The sequence below is a fragment of the Sinocyclocheilus rhinocerous genome, unplaced genomic scaffold, assembly GCF_001515625.1.
Source record: "Sinocyclocheilus rhinocerous isolate Xijiao unplaced genomic scaffold, SAMN03320098_v1.1 scaffold371, whole genome shotgun sequence".
Taxonomy (NCBI): Eukaryota; Metazoa; Chordata; class Actinopteri; order Cypriniformes; family Cyprinidae; genus Sinocyclocheilus; species Sinocyclocheilus rhinocerous.
Genome location: NW_015624205.1, coordinates 39642 through 53868, shown reverse-complemented (window position 1 = coordinate 53868; position 14227 = coordinate 39642). Strand labels below are relative to the sequence as shown.

Below are 14227 nucleotides of genomic sequence, written 5' to 3'. Positions count from 1 at the left end.
CATAGTGATGATGGGTCTGAACTGCTGGCATCCTAAAGGTAGGGTTGCGCTGCACCTGCATCAGCTGACGAGTGGCCTCAGACAGCTTTACCCTCTTTTCCAACAGTTCCGGAACATTAGGACCAAAAAGATACCTGGGAACAAATGGAAGATCTCAAGATTTTCTTACAGTCCTCAGGTAGCCGTGTTTGGGCAAGCCACATTTGGCGGCGGGCTGCCAGGAGCGTGGCTGTAAGACTACCCAGCTCGCGGGTCACATGGCCCATTGTCAAGAGAGCAGTTTGCAGAAACTGTGAAATAGAGGGATCAACATTTGCTGGTTCCAACGTACTGGTGGCAGCAAGAAATAATTGGCAGATTGTGTTTTCCGCACGAGTAATGTAGGCAACAGGCTCGTATGCCTTTTTTAGTAGGGAATCCGTACGACCACATTGAGCACTGGGACATTGCACATTACCTCGTAGTGCCTCGTCAGGAGACACCACCAAAGCTGCAACAGGCTGCTCTATCTCCGGAGCACGACTCACCCCGATGGAATCTGCTTCAGCCATAGATGCTAGCGTCCAAGCAATCTTTGAGCGCCGCTTAAGCGGACCAGAACCAGTGAGGGTATTTGAAAATTCAGCCACAAAATCTTTACATTGTGGCATGGCGAAAGAAGCCGCAGCTGTGTCCTGTCTGAAAAAAAAATTTGTTTGGGCAGACTGTACTGGTGACCCATTAAGTCCTAGACGAGCAATTGCCATTCGAAGTACAGCCAAAGTATCATCGGAAGAGGACTGGGCCTGTCCAGATGACTGAACTGACCCTCCACTAGACCCCTCTGCTGCTGGATAACCAGTGAAAACATCCTGAGGAGATGGTTGTGCAGCAACATCTACAGCATCTCTGTGATCACGAAAAAAAGAATCTGAAGCACTCGTAGAAAGCACATCCATATCAGAATGATGTGAAAAACAAAGGGAATCGAGAGACTCCTCACCAGTTCCCTGATTCTGAACATTCTCATCCTCCTGTGTCATCTTCACAGGTGTAGCAGATGTGACAGGCTGAAGCAAGTTAAGCAGGCGTTTCAGCTCTGCCATCTCTAAAGAAAGCACAGAAACCGTCTTAGAAAGTGAATTTTCCTCAACATGCGAATGTTCATCACTTCGCGATGTGGCCCTCTTTTTAGATGGGAGGGAAGCGCCGGCTGCCACGGACGCCTTGCGCTTCCGAGTTCGCAAAGGGGCTACATCCAACAGCCCGAGTTTCACCGTTGAATTAGCGTCTAACTCAGCAAGACGGAGCCGTTGTTCCGACATGGGTAAAAGGCTGCAGTGCAGACACGGGTCTGTGAGAGCATCTCTCAGATGTTGGACACCCAAACACGATGGGCAGATGTCATGACCGTCGTCCGGGAGAAGATTATTAGGGCACAGCTTACAAGTCAGTGGAAAACCAGTGGCAATCTAGCTGTGAGCCATAGTTACTCGCTAATAACACCCTCGGATAGCACCGTAAGGTTTAAGTTAAGCGGGATGATGGTAACAACGATCGTCCGGGAGAAGATTATTAGGGCACAGCTTACAAGTCAGTGGAAAACCAGTGGCAATCTAGCTGTGAGCCATAGTTACTCGCTAATAACACCCTCGGATAGCACCGTAAGGTTTAAGTTAAGCGGGATGATGGTAACAACGAAGACAGGCAGAAAAAAAAAAAATAATAACAAAAAATATATATATACGATTCCCTCGGGTGACCGACAGGTAATGCCAACAAGTATCTCACGAAAAAAAGGAAAATATATCTAAAATGGCTGACGGATTGAACCGAAGGGCACAGAGTATAACATAAATTTGAGGAAAAACACTCAGAATAGTTAACAGATGATTAAGTCAACGGGAGACCGTTAACTTATCGTCGCGGAAAACACCAGCCACCGGATAGCACCGGGAGGCATAGAGTGTAACCGACGAAGCAATATAGACAAGCAGAAAATCAAAAACTCACTGCTAAATATACTCCAAATCCGTTGGAGTGGCGTAGATGCGCGCTGACACAGCTTGTGAGGATGATATCTCGCTGCTCTAGCAAGCTGTACTCGACAGCGCGAATATATCACTCAACCTATTTCATTTTTTTAAGGTTTTCATGATAAATCTGCAATGTGTCATGTACTTAGTAATATAATATTTATCTCTATTAATATCATGTTTTATTTGTTGTGACAAACTTCTAAACTATACTCAATTTCATTGTAGTACTATAAGTTTTATTTTAGTGACGACTTAATTTTGTAAAAATTAAAAATAACAGTATCTGATTCTGAAGTCGAACTAGCGCTGGTTTAATCACCATGGTAACGGCGAAAAATAATAATACTTTGCAGAAGAGACAGTGTGAAAATGCAGTTGGCCTCAGAGACAAACTATAATTGGTGTCCATGTCGAAAAGATGACAAAAATCCATAGTGAGGGTGACAGTCCTCGGTGTGCAGTTGCAGTTGCTAATATAGTGATGAACAGAACGAGAAAAAAAACAGTCTAAATGTCTTTTAATAAAAATATCCATTAATAATTACAGTATGATAGTAGACTTGATAGCGAAGAAATTATAGTGATCATAAATAAGAAATATAATTCCTGTTCAAATGCTACACAGTGTAAGTATTCAACTGTACATATTGTAAAAACCCATCTAGCTGGCGCTGCGATAATCCATAGTGTTTACACTGCCTCTGGCAGTCAGTAGGAATGAAACAGAACGACAGACAACAGATTATTGTCCGTTCAACTCGTACACTGGTCCTCATCTAGTCTTTTATTAACGAAGACAGAATAAGTTTATGCCAAGCTTATCATAGTTGTTCCCTTTTCTTATTAATATTATTCCTGTTCAAATGCTACACAGTGTAAGTATTCAACTGTACATATTGTAAAACAATACAAAATGGATATAATGTCTTTATATCCCTGAGGAACAGAACGCTCATATTTATGTGCTCCCTTTAGCGTTTGATCTAACCTTACAAAATGCTGCTTCCAGCAACAAAACCATCATGTTCTAGCTAACATCAGCAAAATTTCAGATGTAACAATTTTTAAGCAAGGGAAGTTCCTTTGTTATTTGTACAGACCAAAAAGCGTAGCCACTGTGACAGTATTAAACAACCATTTCTCATTCTTTTCATGCTGTTCTAGCCACCATCAGTGTAGCTTTAGGTACCTTATTGATGTAACAAGGAAATATAATTCACTAGGTCTGCCCATACTGCGCATGACTTTCTCTAATGTCTCTTTGTGTGTTCCTTCTGTTATTTGCATATTATGGATTTAACTGGAAATTCATTTGAATCTGGGCTCAGATAGACCTCTGCTTGATTTGGATGAGAATCTATCTCATATCATAAGAGCATCGTGCAAAAAAGACTTAAGCTTTTCTTTGTCATAGGCACTCGGCACTGTAAGTGACTCCTTAAAATACTGAATCTCCACCTTGCCGGACTGCTTGGCGAGCGCAACACCAGAAAATGTGTTCTGTTTGGCTGGCTCACCAAACACTGCCATGGCTGTCACCCTGTGAAAAATAGTTAGATAAGAGAAGATTTAAAAAAACAGTTAAGCACCTGAAGTACCTGCTCTACCTCTGTAATTACACATGCAGGAATTAACTGACATATTATCTTACTGCATAGCACTAACTAAACTTTTTTCTATCAAAAAAATAAAATCTAATATTTGATGTCCTGGCTTTTTACCGGTCATTGTGTATATTCTCAGTGACGAATGGCACATAATCCTTCACAGTCAGGTCCCAGATGTGAAGATCAGAGGCAGCATCCAGAACACAGAACACAGCTGACCGAGTCTGAGACCATTGCACTGACAGAATGGAAGCGCCACTCGAACATCCAGACCATTCCATCAACGGATCTTCTCTCAGGACAGAGTGCAATCGGACTGTTCCATCACTGCAGCCAACCTAAAGAGAGAAATTAATATAATATTCATATTCTTTCAGCTAGAACCTGTAAAAACTGGGAGTAAAAACACACTGGCTTCATCACTAATAACAGATCTCCACAAACACAGATATACATAAATACAGATACAGTACAAAGCAATAGAAGCTGCTCTTACCAAGAACAAAGGTTCCCCGGAAGGACTGAAGTCAAGTGCTGTGACCTCCACTGGTCTACAGCTATCAAACTGTGATCTGTAGAACTTTGGAAGAACTTTTAAGCTATGCCTTGTACCATGTCTAACCAGACCCTTCAATAATAAAAGAAAATAAAGAAACATTTTAAGACCAAGATGAAAGTCTATAGGAAACACCACCAACCCAAATATTCAATATCTTCAACAATTTCATGCAACACCCACCATGTTAGTACCAATGAAGTAATGGTTTGAGTCAGAGAGGAGGAACTTTAGCTGAAGGCTCACAGGAGGTCCAAATCCCATTATAACATCTTGAGGTGATTTCTCAGTGGTCTGTAGAGAGGAGCTGTGGAGCAGTTTAACTTTACCACCGGGCCTCAGACCTACCAAGGCAGGCACAGCATTATTAAAATGAGAGAGGTCTAATAGATGTGCATAAAAATATGATTTCAGCAAGGATGATTTCAACTCAATTCATGTATAGCGTTTTTACACACTGTTCAAAGCAGCTTTACAGAAAATAGAAAAATTATTTTAAATTTAGGCTTACCTAGGTCTGTTTGAGAACCAGAATCATTTCCTTTCTGCAGCTCAACCACAACCTGTCAGAGACAAAATACACAACTCTATCAAATTAATCCCTTGTTACAAAAACACTGCCAAATGAAAGAGGGTTTAAAGTATAAAGTTACTGGTGAAATGCAGACATACCCAGAGAGTTAACACTCCATTTTCATCCAGAGATCCTAACTGGAATGACAGTCCCAGAGACTCTAGATTTTGCACAAGGAAACAAGGAATTTCTTTTAGTGATTTTCAAAATATACACTACTGTTCAAAGATTTTGGTGGGTAGTGGATACAATTTTTTAAGCCTCTTATGCGCAACAAGATTGCATTTATTTTAAAATGTTTTAAAATGTAATTTATTCCTGTGATGGCAGTGTTGACTTCTCAGCTGCCATTACTCCAGTGTCACATGACCCTTCAGAAATCAATCTTATATGCTGATCTGTTGCTTGAGAATAATTTCTTCTTATCAATGTTGAAAACAGCATGTGCTGCTTCTTTAATGAATGAAACTTCAAAAGAATGGCAAAACTTTTATAAAACTATAAATGTCTTAACACTTTTAATCAAATTAATGCATTCTTGCTGAATAAATCTTTCAAACATTTTTTTACTGACCCCAAGTTTTGAACTGTAGTGCATTTAATTTATTTAAAAAAATTATGTTAAACACATTACCATCTATGTCTGCAGTTAGTGTGCTCTTTGAACTTGTATCAGCAGTCGCCAGTACAGGTTCAATGGACACGACGGGAGAGAGATGACCCACCACTGAAAGCACAGCATCTGCAAGCACACAAAACACAGGTCAATTTAGTTTTAACCTGTGACCTGACTCCTAATATCTATATCTAAATACAAGTAAGATAAACAGTTTTGCAAACGCTTGTGTTTTATCTATTATTTATTTTGATGGCACAGCAGCTGAAGCAGTGAGCATTGACTGACCTGTTGAGAAGGTCGGATAGCATAGTGTCCACACCTCCTTGCCAACCACCAAGTTCAAGTGAGTGCCAGAATGTTCTCTGAGGTCCCATACCACCACTGAGCCTATTTCTGTACCAGCAAACACTAGTGTAACTTTACCAGGACTGAAACAACAACACCTTACCTAAGAGGGGTAAACAAATAGGAGAAAAAGATATAGATTTTTCGTGACTGTTATGGGAGAGCAGTTAATTTCAGAAACATCAACAATAAATTTTCATGATGCCAGTATGTTCTCCTCCATACCTCAGATTCATAAAGAAGAATTTTTTGGGGTCTGGATGGCTCCCAGATGTTCCAAACACAGATGATTGTCTCACCGTCAAGACGTACAGCACTGCTTTTGGAGGAAGGAGGATGAACAGACAGAAGAGTCTGTCTCTGGACCTGAGAGAACTGCAGCAGACTCACCTGCCGACCTGCAGGTAGATGCGCACATATACATGATTACATACAGGGTCTGTACCAAGTGTGCCATTCACTTCCTGAAAAGTGAAGCCAAAACATTTCGATCTACCCCTCTCCATGTAAATGAATGGGACGTAAATTAAACTAAAAAAAAAAAATTACATTACATTACACCAAGTAAATTTTGTCCGAAGATGGTACCTGTTGTTTTAGGTAGTTCTTATCACACTCATGTATGTTTGAGTGTTCGTTTTTCTAACAAGTGTTTCGTTTTGGTTATTTGATGCTATAAAATCGGGGTGTGGCGTCATCAGCGCAAAATGACAGGGGCCATTTTTGTCTTAATTTTTCTACAATGGAAGGAAATGGAGACAAGTCATCCATCTTTTTTATAGTCTATGATCTGTACATGTTCATCACCCTAATAAACACAGTTTACAGTTCATATTTATTGGCGTTGATCACTAAATGTGATGTTTGAAATTGAATATTGAATAATTGGATCCAAATGAATCCAAATTAACTGGAATTTAAACTGAAAATGAATTAGGTTAATGACTTTGCAGTAATAGAAATCAATGTACATTTACATTAATTCAAAAATCCTAGAACTAACACTGTCAACATTTATTCCATATCAAAATGTATTCTGAAGTACACATCATAATCACTGCTACTTATCGGTAAATGTAATTTTGGAAAACGTTACCATGCAGAAAGGGGAGTTTGGTATTGAGTTGAATGCAGCCATCGCTAAAGGACAGTGCGTCAGTTTGAGAGCGAAGTCTTCTGACAGAATTACTCTCTGCCATATTTTCCTCTATCAGAACAGCCATCACCTGACATACAAATAAATAGTACTTTTAACTAAACTAGTACTTTATCAGACATGGGCGACATATGCATATATTGTTTATATATTTCTATGATATAATGATGCAAGAGCAAACTGAAATTTTTGAGTGCTTTTGCACTTTTGTGAAGATTAATTTGAGATATGTGCTGATAATTTAAAGAGTGTATAAGCGTTTCGAAATAAAAATAGACCCATTAACAACATTCTTTACCTGTGCAGCAGAACGTAAAAAAGTAGTCAGCCGTTGAGAATTAGTATTTATTCTTGAAGTGGATTCATCTGCACTATCTTCAGTTGCCTTAGACCCTGGTTACAGTTCAGAGAACAAAATAGAACTATATTTCCATTTGGTATTCGTTACTAATGATAAGAGTCAGTGATGAACACAATACCTCCACATGCCGCATTTGCTTCTGGTGGGTGTTGTGTCCATTTGTCTGTCATGTTTACTTCTTCTGTTTGTATATCTCGATCAGTGTTGTCTTCATTGCACTGCACATAAGCCTGGAGGCACAGTAGTCTCATGAGATTTTGAGCAGGGGGGAAAAAAATAGTTGACAGAAGATGTATAAAAGTGGCTTAATATATCACATTTGGTAGCTATAGAGTCAGATCTGTCCTGTGCTAATTCATTAATTCAATAGTCAGTCTCATGCTGACTATTATGGTCACGATATGGCTAAATACTTCAAATATCACCATTGCCCTTTTGTAGCATGGAAGTACCTACAACTTCCTAGATTTCTAACCTGTTTTGTATTAGCTGTTCCAAAATTTTTGATGTACATGTCATACTCGTTGACCGGAGGCAGGTCCAGCAGAGAGAAGGTGATGGAGAAGTCTAAATCAATCAGGCGCAGAAGTTCTTCACTGCGCTTCCTTCAAATCAAATAAATGTAACTTAATTAGTCAACAAAATCAATTTATTTTTTTATTTTAAAAAATATGTTTACTTCTAATAACTACTAATTAGATTATTATGAAGGTAAAGAACTTGCTTCTGTTTCTTGGCCACTTTCTGGCTGACCTCTCGCTGCTTTGCCGATACAAAATCAATAATTTTGCCATGTGCTCGACTTCTGTCGGAGTGCCTTTCTGTGAAAACTCAACAAAAGCACAGATTTATGTCTTCGTTTTCATAGTCGCCAGTGGAATGTGCAAATTAACAAACGTTTGTTTAACTACCTCTCTGGGTGACAGCTGACTCTGCACTTGTGGGCTTTGATCTTGCAGAGTAGATTCTCTCATTTTCCTCATCAATGGCTCTCTGGATGGCTTCTATCTCTTCTCTTCTCTTGGGACTCAACTCCCTCTTGTCTTCTCTCAATTTTTTGTCATGTTCCTCTTTCTCCTCCTCCTCATTATCATCCTCCTCTTCATCAACATCCTCAAAGTCTTCTTCATAATCCTAAAAGCATTACCAAAAGAACAGCTTAATAAAATATGGAATAAGAAAGAAGGAATAAGAATTTTGATGAAGTTTGTTGGTTAGATTCAGCTTTAAGATTCACATCAGATATTAGGGAAATATAAACCCTATATAAATATATAAAGAATTATATAAAGATAATAATAATATATTTATTCAGAATAATATATAATAATTTCATATTTAGGTTAGCTTGTATTCATCATATATTTACCAAAATATTTGTTTCAAAAACTTTGCAGAAAACATTTTGATTACACGTAAGTAAGACAAAATGAGGGCTTTGTCCTCAACAAAATTTGTTCACCATTTATAGTATTCTGCACTATCAAACAAAAGTCATATATGTAATGGGACCACTGCTGCACACCTCAAAATCCTCCTCATAATCATTATGATCTTTGCTTGCTTGTTTGTTCTCTTCAGTTTCTTCATTCTCCACCTTGAAACACAAAGACATGCAATTATATTAGCCACAATGTGTGTTTACTCTTTTACTCAAAATTTACAGTAGGGCTAGAAAGCCTAAACAGCTTAAAAAGTAAAGATGAACACATGCTATGAAACTATTTTAAATATTAGCTTCTGAGAGAAACAAGTTGTGAGACTCTAAGGGAACACTGCTGCACACCTCAAAATCCTCCTCATAATCATTATGATCTTTGCTTGCTTGTTTGTTCTCTTCAGTTTCTTCATTCTCCACCTTGAAACACAAAGACATGCAATTATATTAGCCACAATGTGTGTTTACTCTTTTACTCAAAATTTACAGTAGGGCTAGAAAGCCGAAACAGCTTAAAAAGTAAAGATGAACACATGCAATGAAACTATTTTAAATATTAGCTTCTGAGAGAAACAAGTTGTGAGACTCTAAGGTAAATGCTTTCGTATAGGATCTGTCATTTAGGTTGATCTAGGCTGTTCTTGCTTTTTGTGTTTATTTTTAACATGCATACTATACCTGCAGAACTCTATGTACGTATGTTGTCAGGGCTTTGTATTGGTTCAAGTTTGTATTATACATTATTTACTTTAGAATTAAGAACGCATTTGCTTTTTAGTGCATTTACTTACACTCTCTGTCATCTTTAAATCAGAGCTGTACGAATCTGTGCTTATAGCTCTGTTCAGTCAGAGAAGAAACAAATAGAGAATGATTCGATTTGGTCTTAAAATTTGACAATACTAGGCAAGTCTGATCGAGTCAGGTTTTGTTTACAGTCTGTTTGGACTTCAATTTAATGCACATGCAGTACACTAGTAATAGTAGAAGAGTTAACATTAAGTGTTAAATCCATGTTGTTAACAATAGAGAATTTTCATGCAGGAGCTGTCTTATCTTAAATCTTATCTTATAATATTTTAACATATGAAGGGACGTTTTTTTTTTTTTTTTTACACAAGATGTCCGTCCATGACGTTTTGATAAAAAAAAGGACAAAATTAAAAAAAAATGAATAGATAAATTGTTCCAAATGAGATCAATAACATGCATTTGAAAGGTTGAATTTTCATTTCGTGCTGAACTGAACTTTTAAACAGATATCTTACAGGGATCTCTGGATCACTCATTTCAGCTTGAATAGACCTCCATGTTAACTGAGGTATCTTGGTAGGTTCCTGCTCACCCACACAAATATAAAACATATGCAGTGGAGATTTATAACCTCACAAACCTAAAAAAGCAAATGGATGTCATGAATCTCGTGCATTTATTTGACAATGTTTATACCTCTTTGTCTGTATTTATCCTTTCACTCAGGTCATGACCTGATGAATCTTTATGTTTCCGCTCTCTGTCACTCCTCTTGGACTCTGAAGCCTCTTTGTGCCTTTTTTCACGCCGTTTATCTCTCTCTTCCCTCTCCCTGGCCTTTTCCCTATCCCCATTTTTGATGCCGTGGAAATAATCCCTTGACTCTTTCCACTCCTGGTGATGCTGTTCAACTTCTCGAGAGTGACTTGTGTGTGCCACCTGTTGACAGCAACAACTTTAGCAAAAAACTCTTCCAGTTATCAGTTCCAATGTAGCTCATTCAAGTCTGTTGACTAGCCACAATTTTTAAACATTCCTCCGTAATATCAGTACAGTCAGAATTAAATTTTTATTATATTATCAGTATAATATCTTGCTCATAAATAGCAACAATCTTATGGCTTACATGACTTTCTTTATCCCTTCTTCTCTTCTCTCTATCTTCTCTATCTCTTCTGTGTTCTGAAACAAAAGAGATCATATTAATATTATATTAATTTTTTGATTTTCAAAACAAATAAATCAAATAGACATGAACCTAAAAAACACAGGCACAAACTGTAATAATAATACCTTTTTCTCTGTGTCCAGAGTGTTCTTTATCACTGCGTCTCTCTCTCCTTTCTCCCTCCCTCTGTTTTTCCTCATATTCATGTCGATGCTGTTCACTTTCTCTTGCTCTGTGTCTTTCTCTCCTCTCTCTTTCTCGTTCTTTGTCTCTCTCCCTTTCATCTTTTTCTCCTTCTCTTCTCTCCTCTTTCCTTCTATCTGTTTCACTTTTTCGCTCCCTGTCTCTCTCAGCTCTCCTTCTATCTCTGTCTTTTTCTCCTTCCCTGTTTGTACCTCTGTCCCACTGATTGTACATGTCTACGTCCCTGTCTTTATATCTGTCCTTTTCTCTATCCCTTCGTCTTTCACTGTTTTCCTTCTCACCTCGATTGTGTCTTTTTTCTTCTTCATCTCCATCTCTGTGTCTGTTGTCTCTCTCTCGCTCTCTCTTTCTCTCTTTATATCTATCCTCCCTGATGTCTTGCAGCTTGTCATCCTGGTTTCTATCCCTGTCTGGGTCTCTGTGTTTGCTCTTCTCTCTTGTGCTTTCTCGCTCTCTCTGTTTTTCTTTTTCTCTTCTTGCATCTCGATCAGGATCTCTGTGACGGCGATCCAGAGATTCTCCATCCCTGTATTTCCTGTGCTCCTCTTCTCGTTTAGATCTTCTTTTGCTCTCCTCACTGTGTGCCTGACAAAACAATTACATTTTTTACGGGTTGTGCTTTTAAACCTCGTCTTTTTCTTACACACAAACAAACTGCTGATTACCTCAATGTGCACTTTTAAGTCATCAGACCTCCAAGTATCTTCTTTTGTTATTTTCTTATGAGAGGAAGGGGGAAATGGACAGCAAATGTGTTACAGCTGTGCAGATTGAAGCTCGATTACCTAATATAACTACTAACTAAACACAGCCTACTTACAAGCTGATTGTTTACATACCAAGTGTTTTATTATGAAGTGACAGTTTGATATTGAAATAAACAGATTTAACTAAAGCAGATAAGCAGTTTTATTTGGCTATCGATGAGTGGCTAATCGTGCTGTTCAGCTTAAAATGTTTTCAGGAAAAACAATCGCTACACAACAGCTATACGGAATACGATTTGCTTTACCTTCACAGGGTACATCACTTCAAAGATCCTCTTCTCACTTCTCCTGTTTAATACAACAATCACAAGTTTTTGTTGACAGCTTTCACCGCCATACCACTAGACGGATAAAACGCCTGCGCAGTTTAATGCTACTATGGTAACCTGCCAAGCCATGGTAACAACAGACTATTAAATCGAGCAAAGAGCAATCGCTCGACACAAATATTACTATGGTAACACTGTCGAATTTAGACAATCGAAAAATCGAACTAAAAAGACTTATTTAAAAATGTGACATAGCACACAATATAAAAGATGACAGTGCTTGCTTTGTACTATACACACGAGTAGTAGAATTCAGCATATGTCTACTGTTATTGTTGTGTTTTATTTGTGTCGTCCTCCCTGTCGTGCGTTTAGCTTAGTTTACTAAAAGCAGCAACTTAAAATAAAGAATAAAACTGAGATGAACGCACAACATGGAGGATGACACAAGCAGACAGCACATTTTGGCCCAAACAGTCTATCAGAAAATATGAAACGAACAGCTTCTTGTTTTTGTTCTTTAATTAACAGTTAACACTTGGGAGTCGCTTCGCTGTCGACGCCTCGTTGTTTGTGTATCTGCAGTTGCTTGGCTCGGGGTGGCGAGTTTGCGCTGTCCGCGACGCTCACTGACCTCCTGAGACCCGCTGTGTGTGTGTGAAGCGCTCAGCTGTCAGTCATAAACCAACACTACAGAGCGCACCAGCCAGCAAGAACAAGTCAGACGGCACACGCACAGAGGCGAGTCTTCAGTTATGCACAGCTAGCTTAAAGCAAAGCGAGCCAGTATCCGCGTCAAAATGGACTGGTGTACGGGCCAACTAACGTGAAAACATCCTTAAATTGATTTAGCTGAGCGGTGTACTTAAACCTTAGTGTACCGCGAGCACGGCATGATCTGAAGTATCTTGTTTACTCTCGAAGCTTTTGCACTGAAGCACAATGTACACGTTTGACAGCCGTGCGTAACATTTCGTCCGCGCTGACTATGACAGAGGACATAATGACGGCTGTGCGCGGAAATCTTTCTCAAACAGCAGGTGCCTCGGGACAAAAGGATAGCGGACAAACTGAACCCACAAGCAGGGCGATTCCTTCCTCCTCACCCGCGGAGCTGAGCCAGGACTCCGCGTCCTGCACCAGCGACCTGACGCGCACGTGGCTGCAGTTCGCCAAGACCTTCGTCATTATCTTCCCCATATATGTCTTGGGTTATTTTGAGTTCAGTTTTAGTTGGCTCTTAATCGCACTCACGATATTTTTCTTTTGGAAGCGAAACACGAGGTGTAAGAACACTAGGTTGAATAGAGCACTTTCATTTTTTGAGCAAGAGGACACGGTTAAACAGGAGCTGGAGGCAACTGAGTTACCATCATGGGTGAGTTAAACTCCTCTTTTATTGATAACGATTACCGTGTTTCAAAAAATATTAGTCAGCACACTAAATTAAGAGGGAGTTCACTTTTATTTTCTAAATGATATAAAACTGTCCATCCCCAAAGCTGGACTAAAAAGACAGAATGGGTTCTCTTTAGTGGAATTTGATGAGATTGATGTCCATGACAACATAGCATAACCTGTTTGGCCCTTTGTGGGTGTAAATGCTGTTTAATATTTTAAATTTGCTCAACAAACACAGGATATTTCCTTGATCAAAGTTGTTTTGCTTCATTCAGGCTTATTAAACTACGACGTCTTTTTTGCTTTCAATGTTGGTTCCATTCAGCAAACTCTGAGTGAGTGCTTGAAACATAACTTTGGATCCCAGCTGATCCCAGGCTGTCAGACATGAGTCAGGCAGAACAAGACTTTTTGCCCTTTCGCCTGTGAAGGTGAACAGTGTTTTTCCAAATGATGCAGCATGTCTCTACCAATTTTCTGTCTATTTTTATCTTGTATATAAGCATTATCTTGAGCCTCTGCTCATTACATGGCTCTAATCAAAAGCCAAGTGCAACAAAGTAAAAATGTTATGTAATGAGATATTTGTACCTAAAGGGGCTGAACCAAGGTCAGTCTGTGTTGTTGAAAATGAGGATTCAGTGCCCTGCAGTCTGTATACTATAAAAATGTAATTTGTACAGAATAATGCCATAAAAATGTGCAGCATGTAAAACTGTAAATAACAATTAAGTAGTTAACTGTAATTATTACTTTACCATATGGTGAAAAAAGTGTCACGTTTGCATGTAATGCATGCAATCTTGTCTGTGTAGTGTTAGTCAGTTATCAGATACATTTTCATTACATGGTCTCACAAGCACCTCTTTTCATTTAGTCTCCAACTGCTCTGAAGCCTTAATCAAATTACATTCTGGCATGAGTCAATTTGTCTGTGTGAGATTAGAAGTCTGTTGAACTGGTTTATGTTGATGAGTTTGAAGTTGTTGTT

The 14227-nt window shown here is 38.8% G+C and overlaps 2 protein-coding genes across 2 annotated transcripts in view; one reads left to right on the top strand and one right to left on the bottom strand.

Annotated features, from left to right (window-relative positions):
- Window positions 1-2870: 2870 nt before the first annotated feature.
- LOC107739348 (WD repeat-containing protein 60-like) lies at window positions 2871-11980 on the bottom strand. The gene is made up of 22 exons (XM_016551447.1): window positions 11812-11980; window positions 11465-11518; window positions 10721-11384; window positions 10554-10609; window positions 10124-10366; window positions 9943-10011; window positions 9023-9094; window positions 8148-8370; window positions 7961-8057; window positions 7712-7841; window positions 7355-7466; window positions 7174-7268; window positions 6816-6945; window positions 5945-6117; window positions 5660-5822; window positions 5390-5497; window positions 4854-4915; window positions 4693-4744; window positions 4365-4525; window positions 4122-4253; window positions 3740-3963; window positions 2871-3558 (listed from the first exon to the last, which is right to left on the bottom strand). Exons 1-22 carry the CDS (start codon window positions 11824-11826, stop codon window positions 3381-3383), a joined length of 3213 nt encoding a protein of 1070 aa, XP_016406933.1. The 5' UTR covers window positions 11827-11980; the 3' UTR covers window positions 2871-3380.
- Window positions 11981-12125: 145 nt separating this feature from the next.
- LOC107739336 (extended synaptotagmin-2-like) overlaps window positions 12126-14227 on the top strand; it is a 35352-nt gene continuing 33250 nt past the window's right edge. Inside the window, exon 1 of the mRNA XM_016551437.1 lies at window positions 12126-13213. Within this exon, the coding sequence (XP_016406923.1) occupies window positions 12824-13213 (390 nt within the window). The 5' untranslated portion in view covers window positions 12126-12823. The remainder of the gene's footprint in view (window positions 13214-14227) is intronic.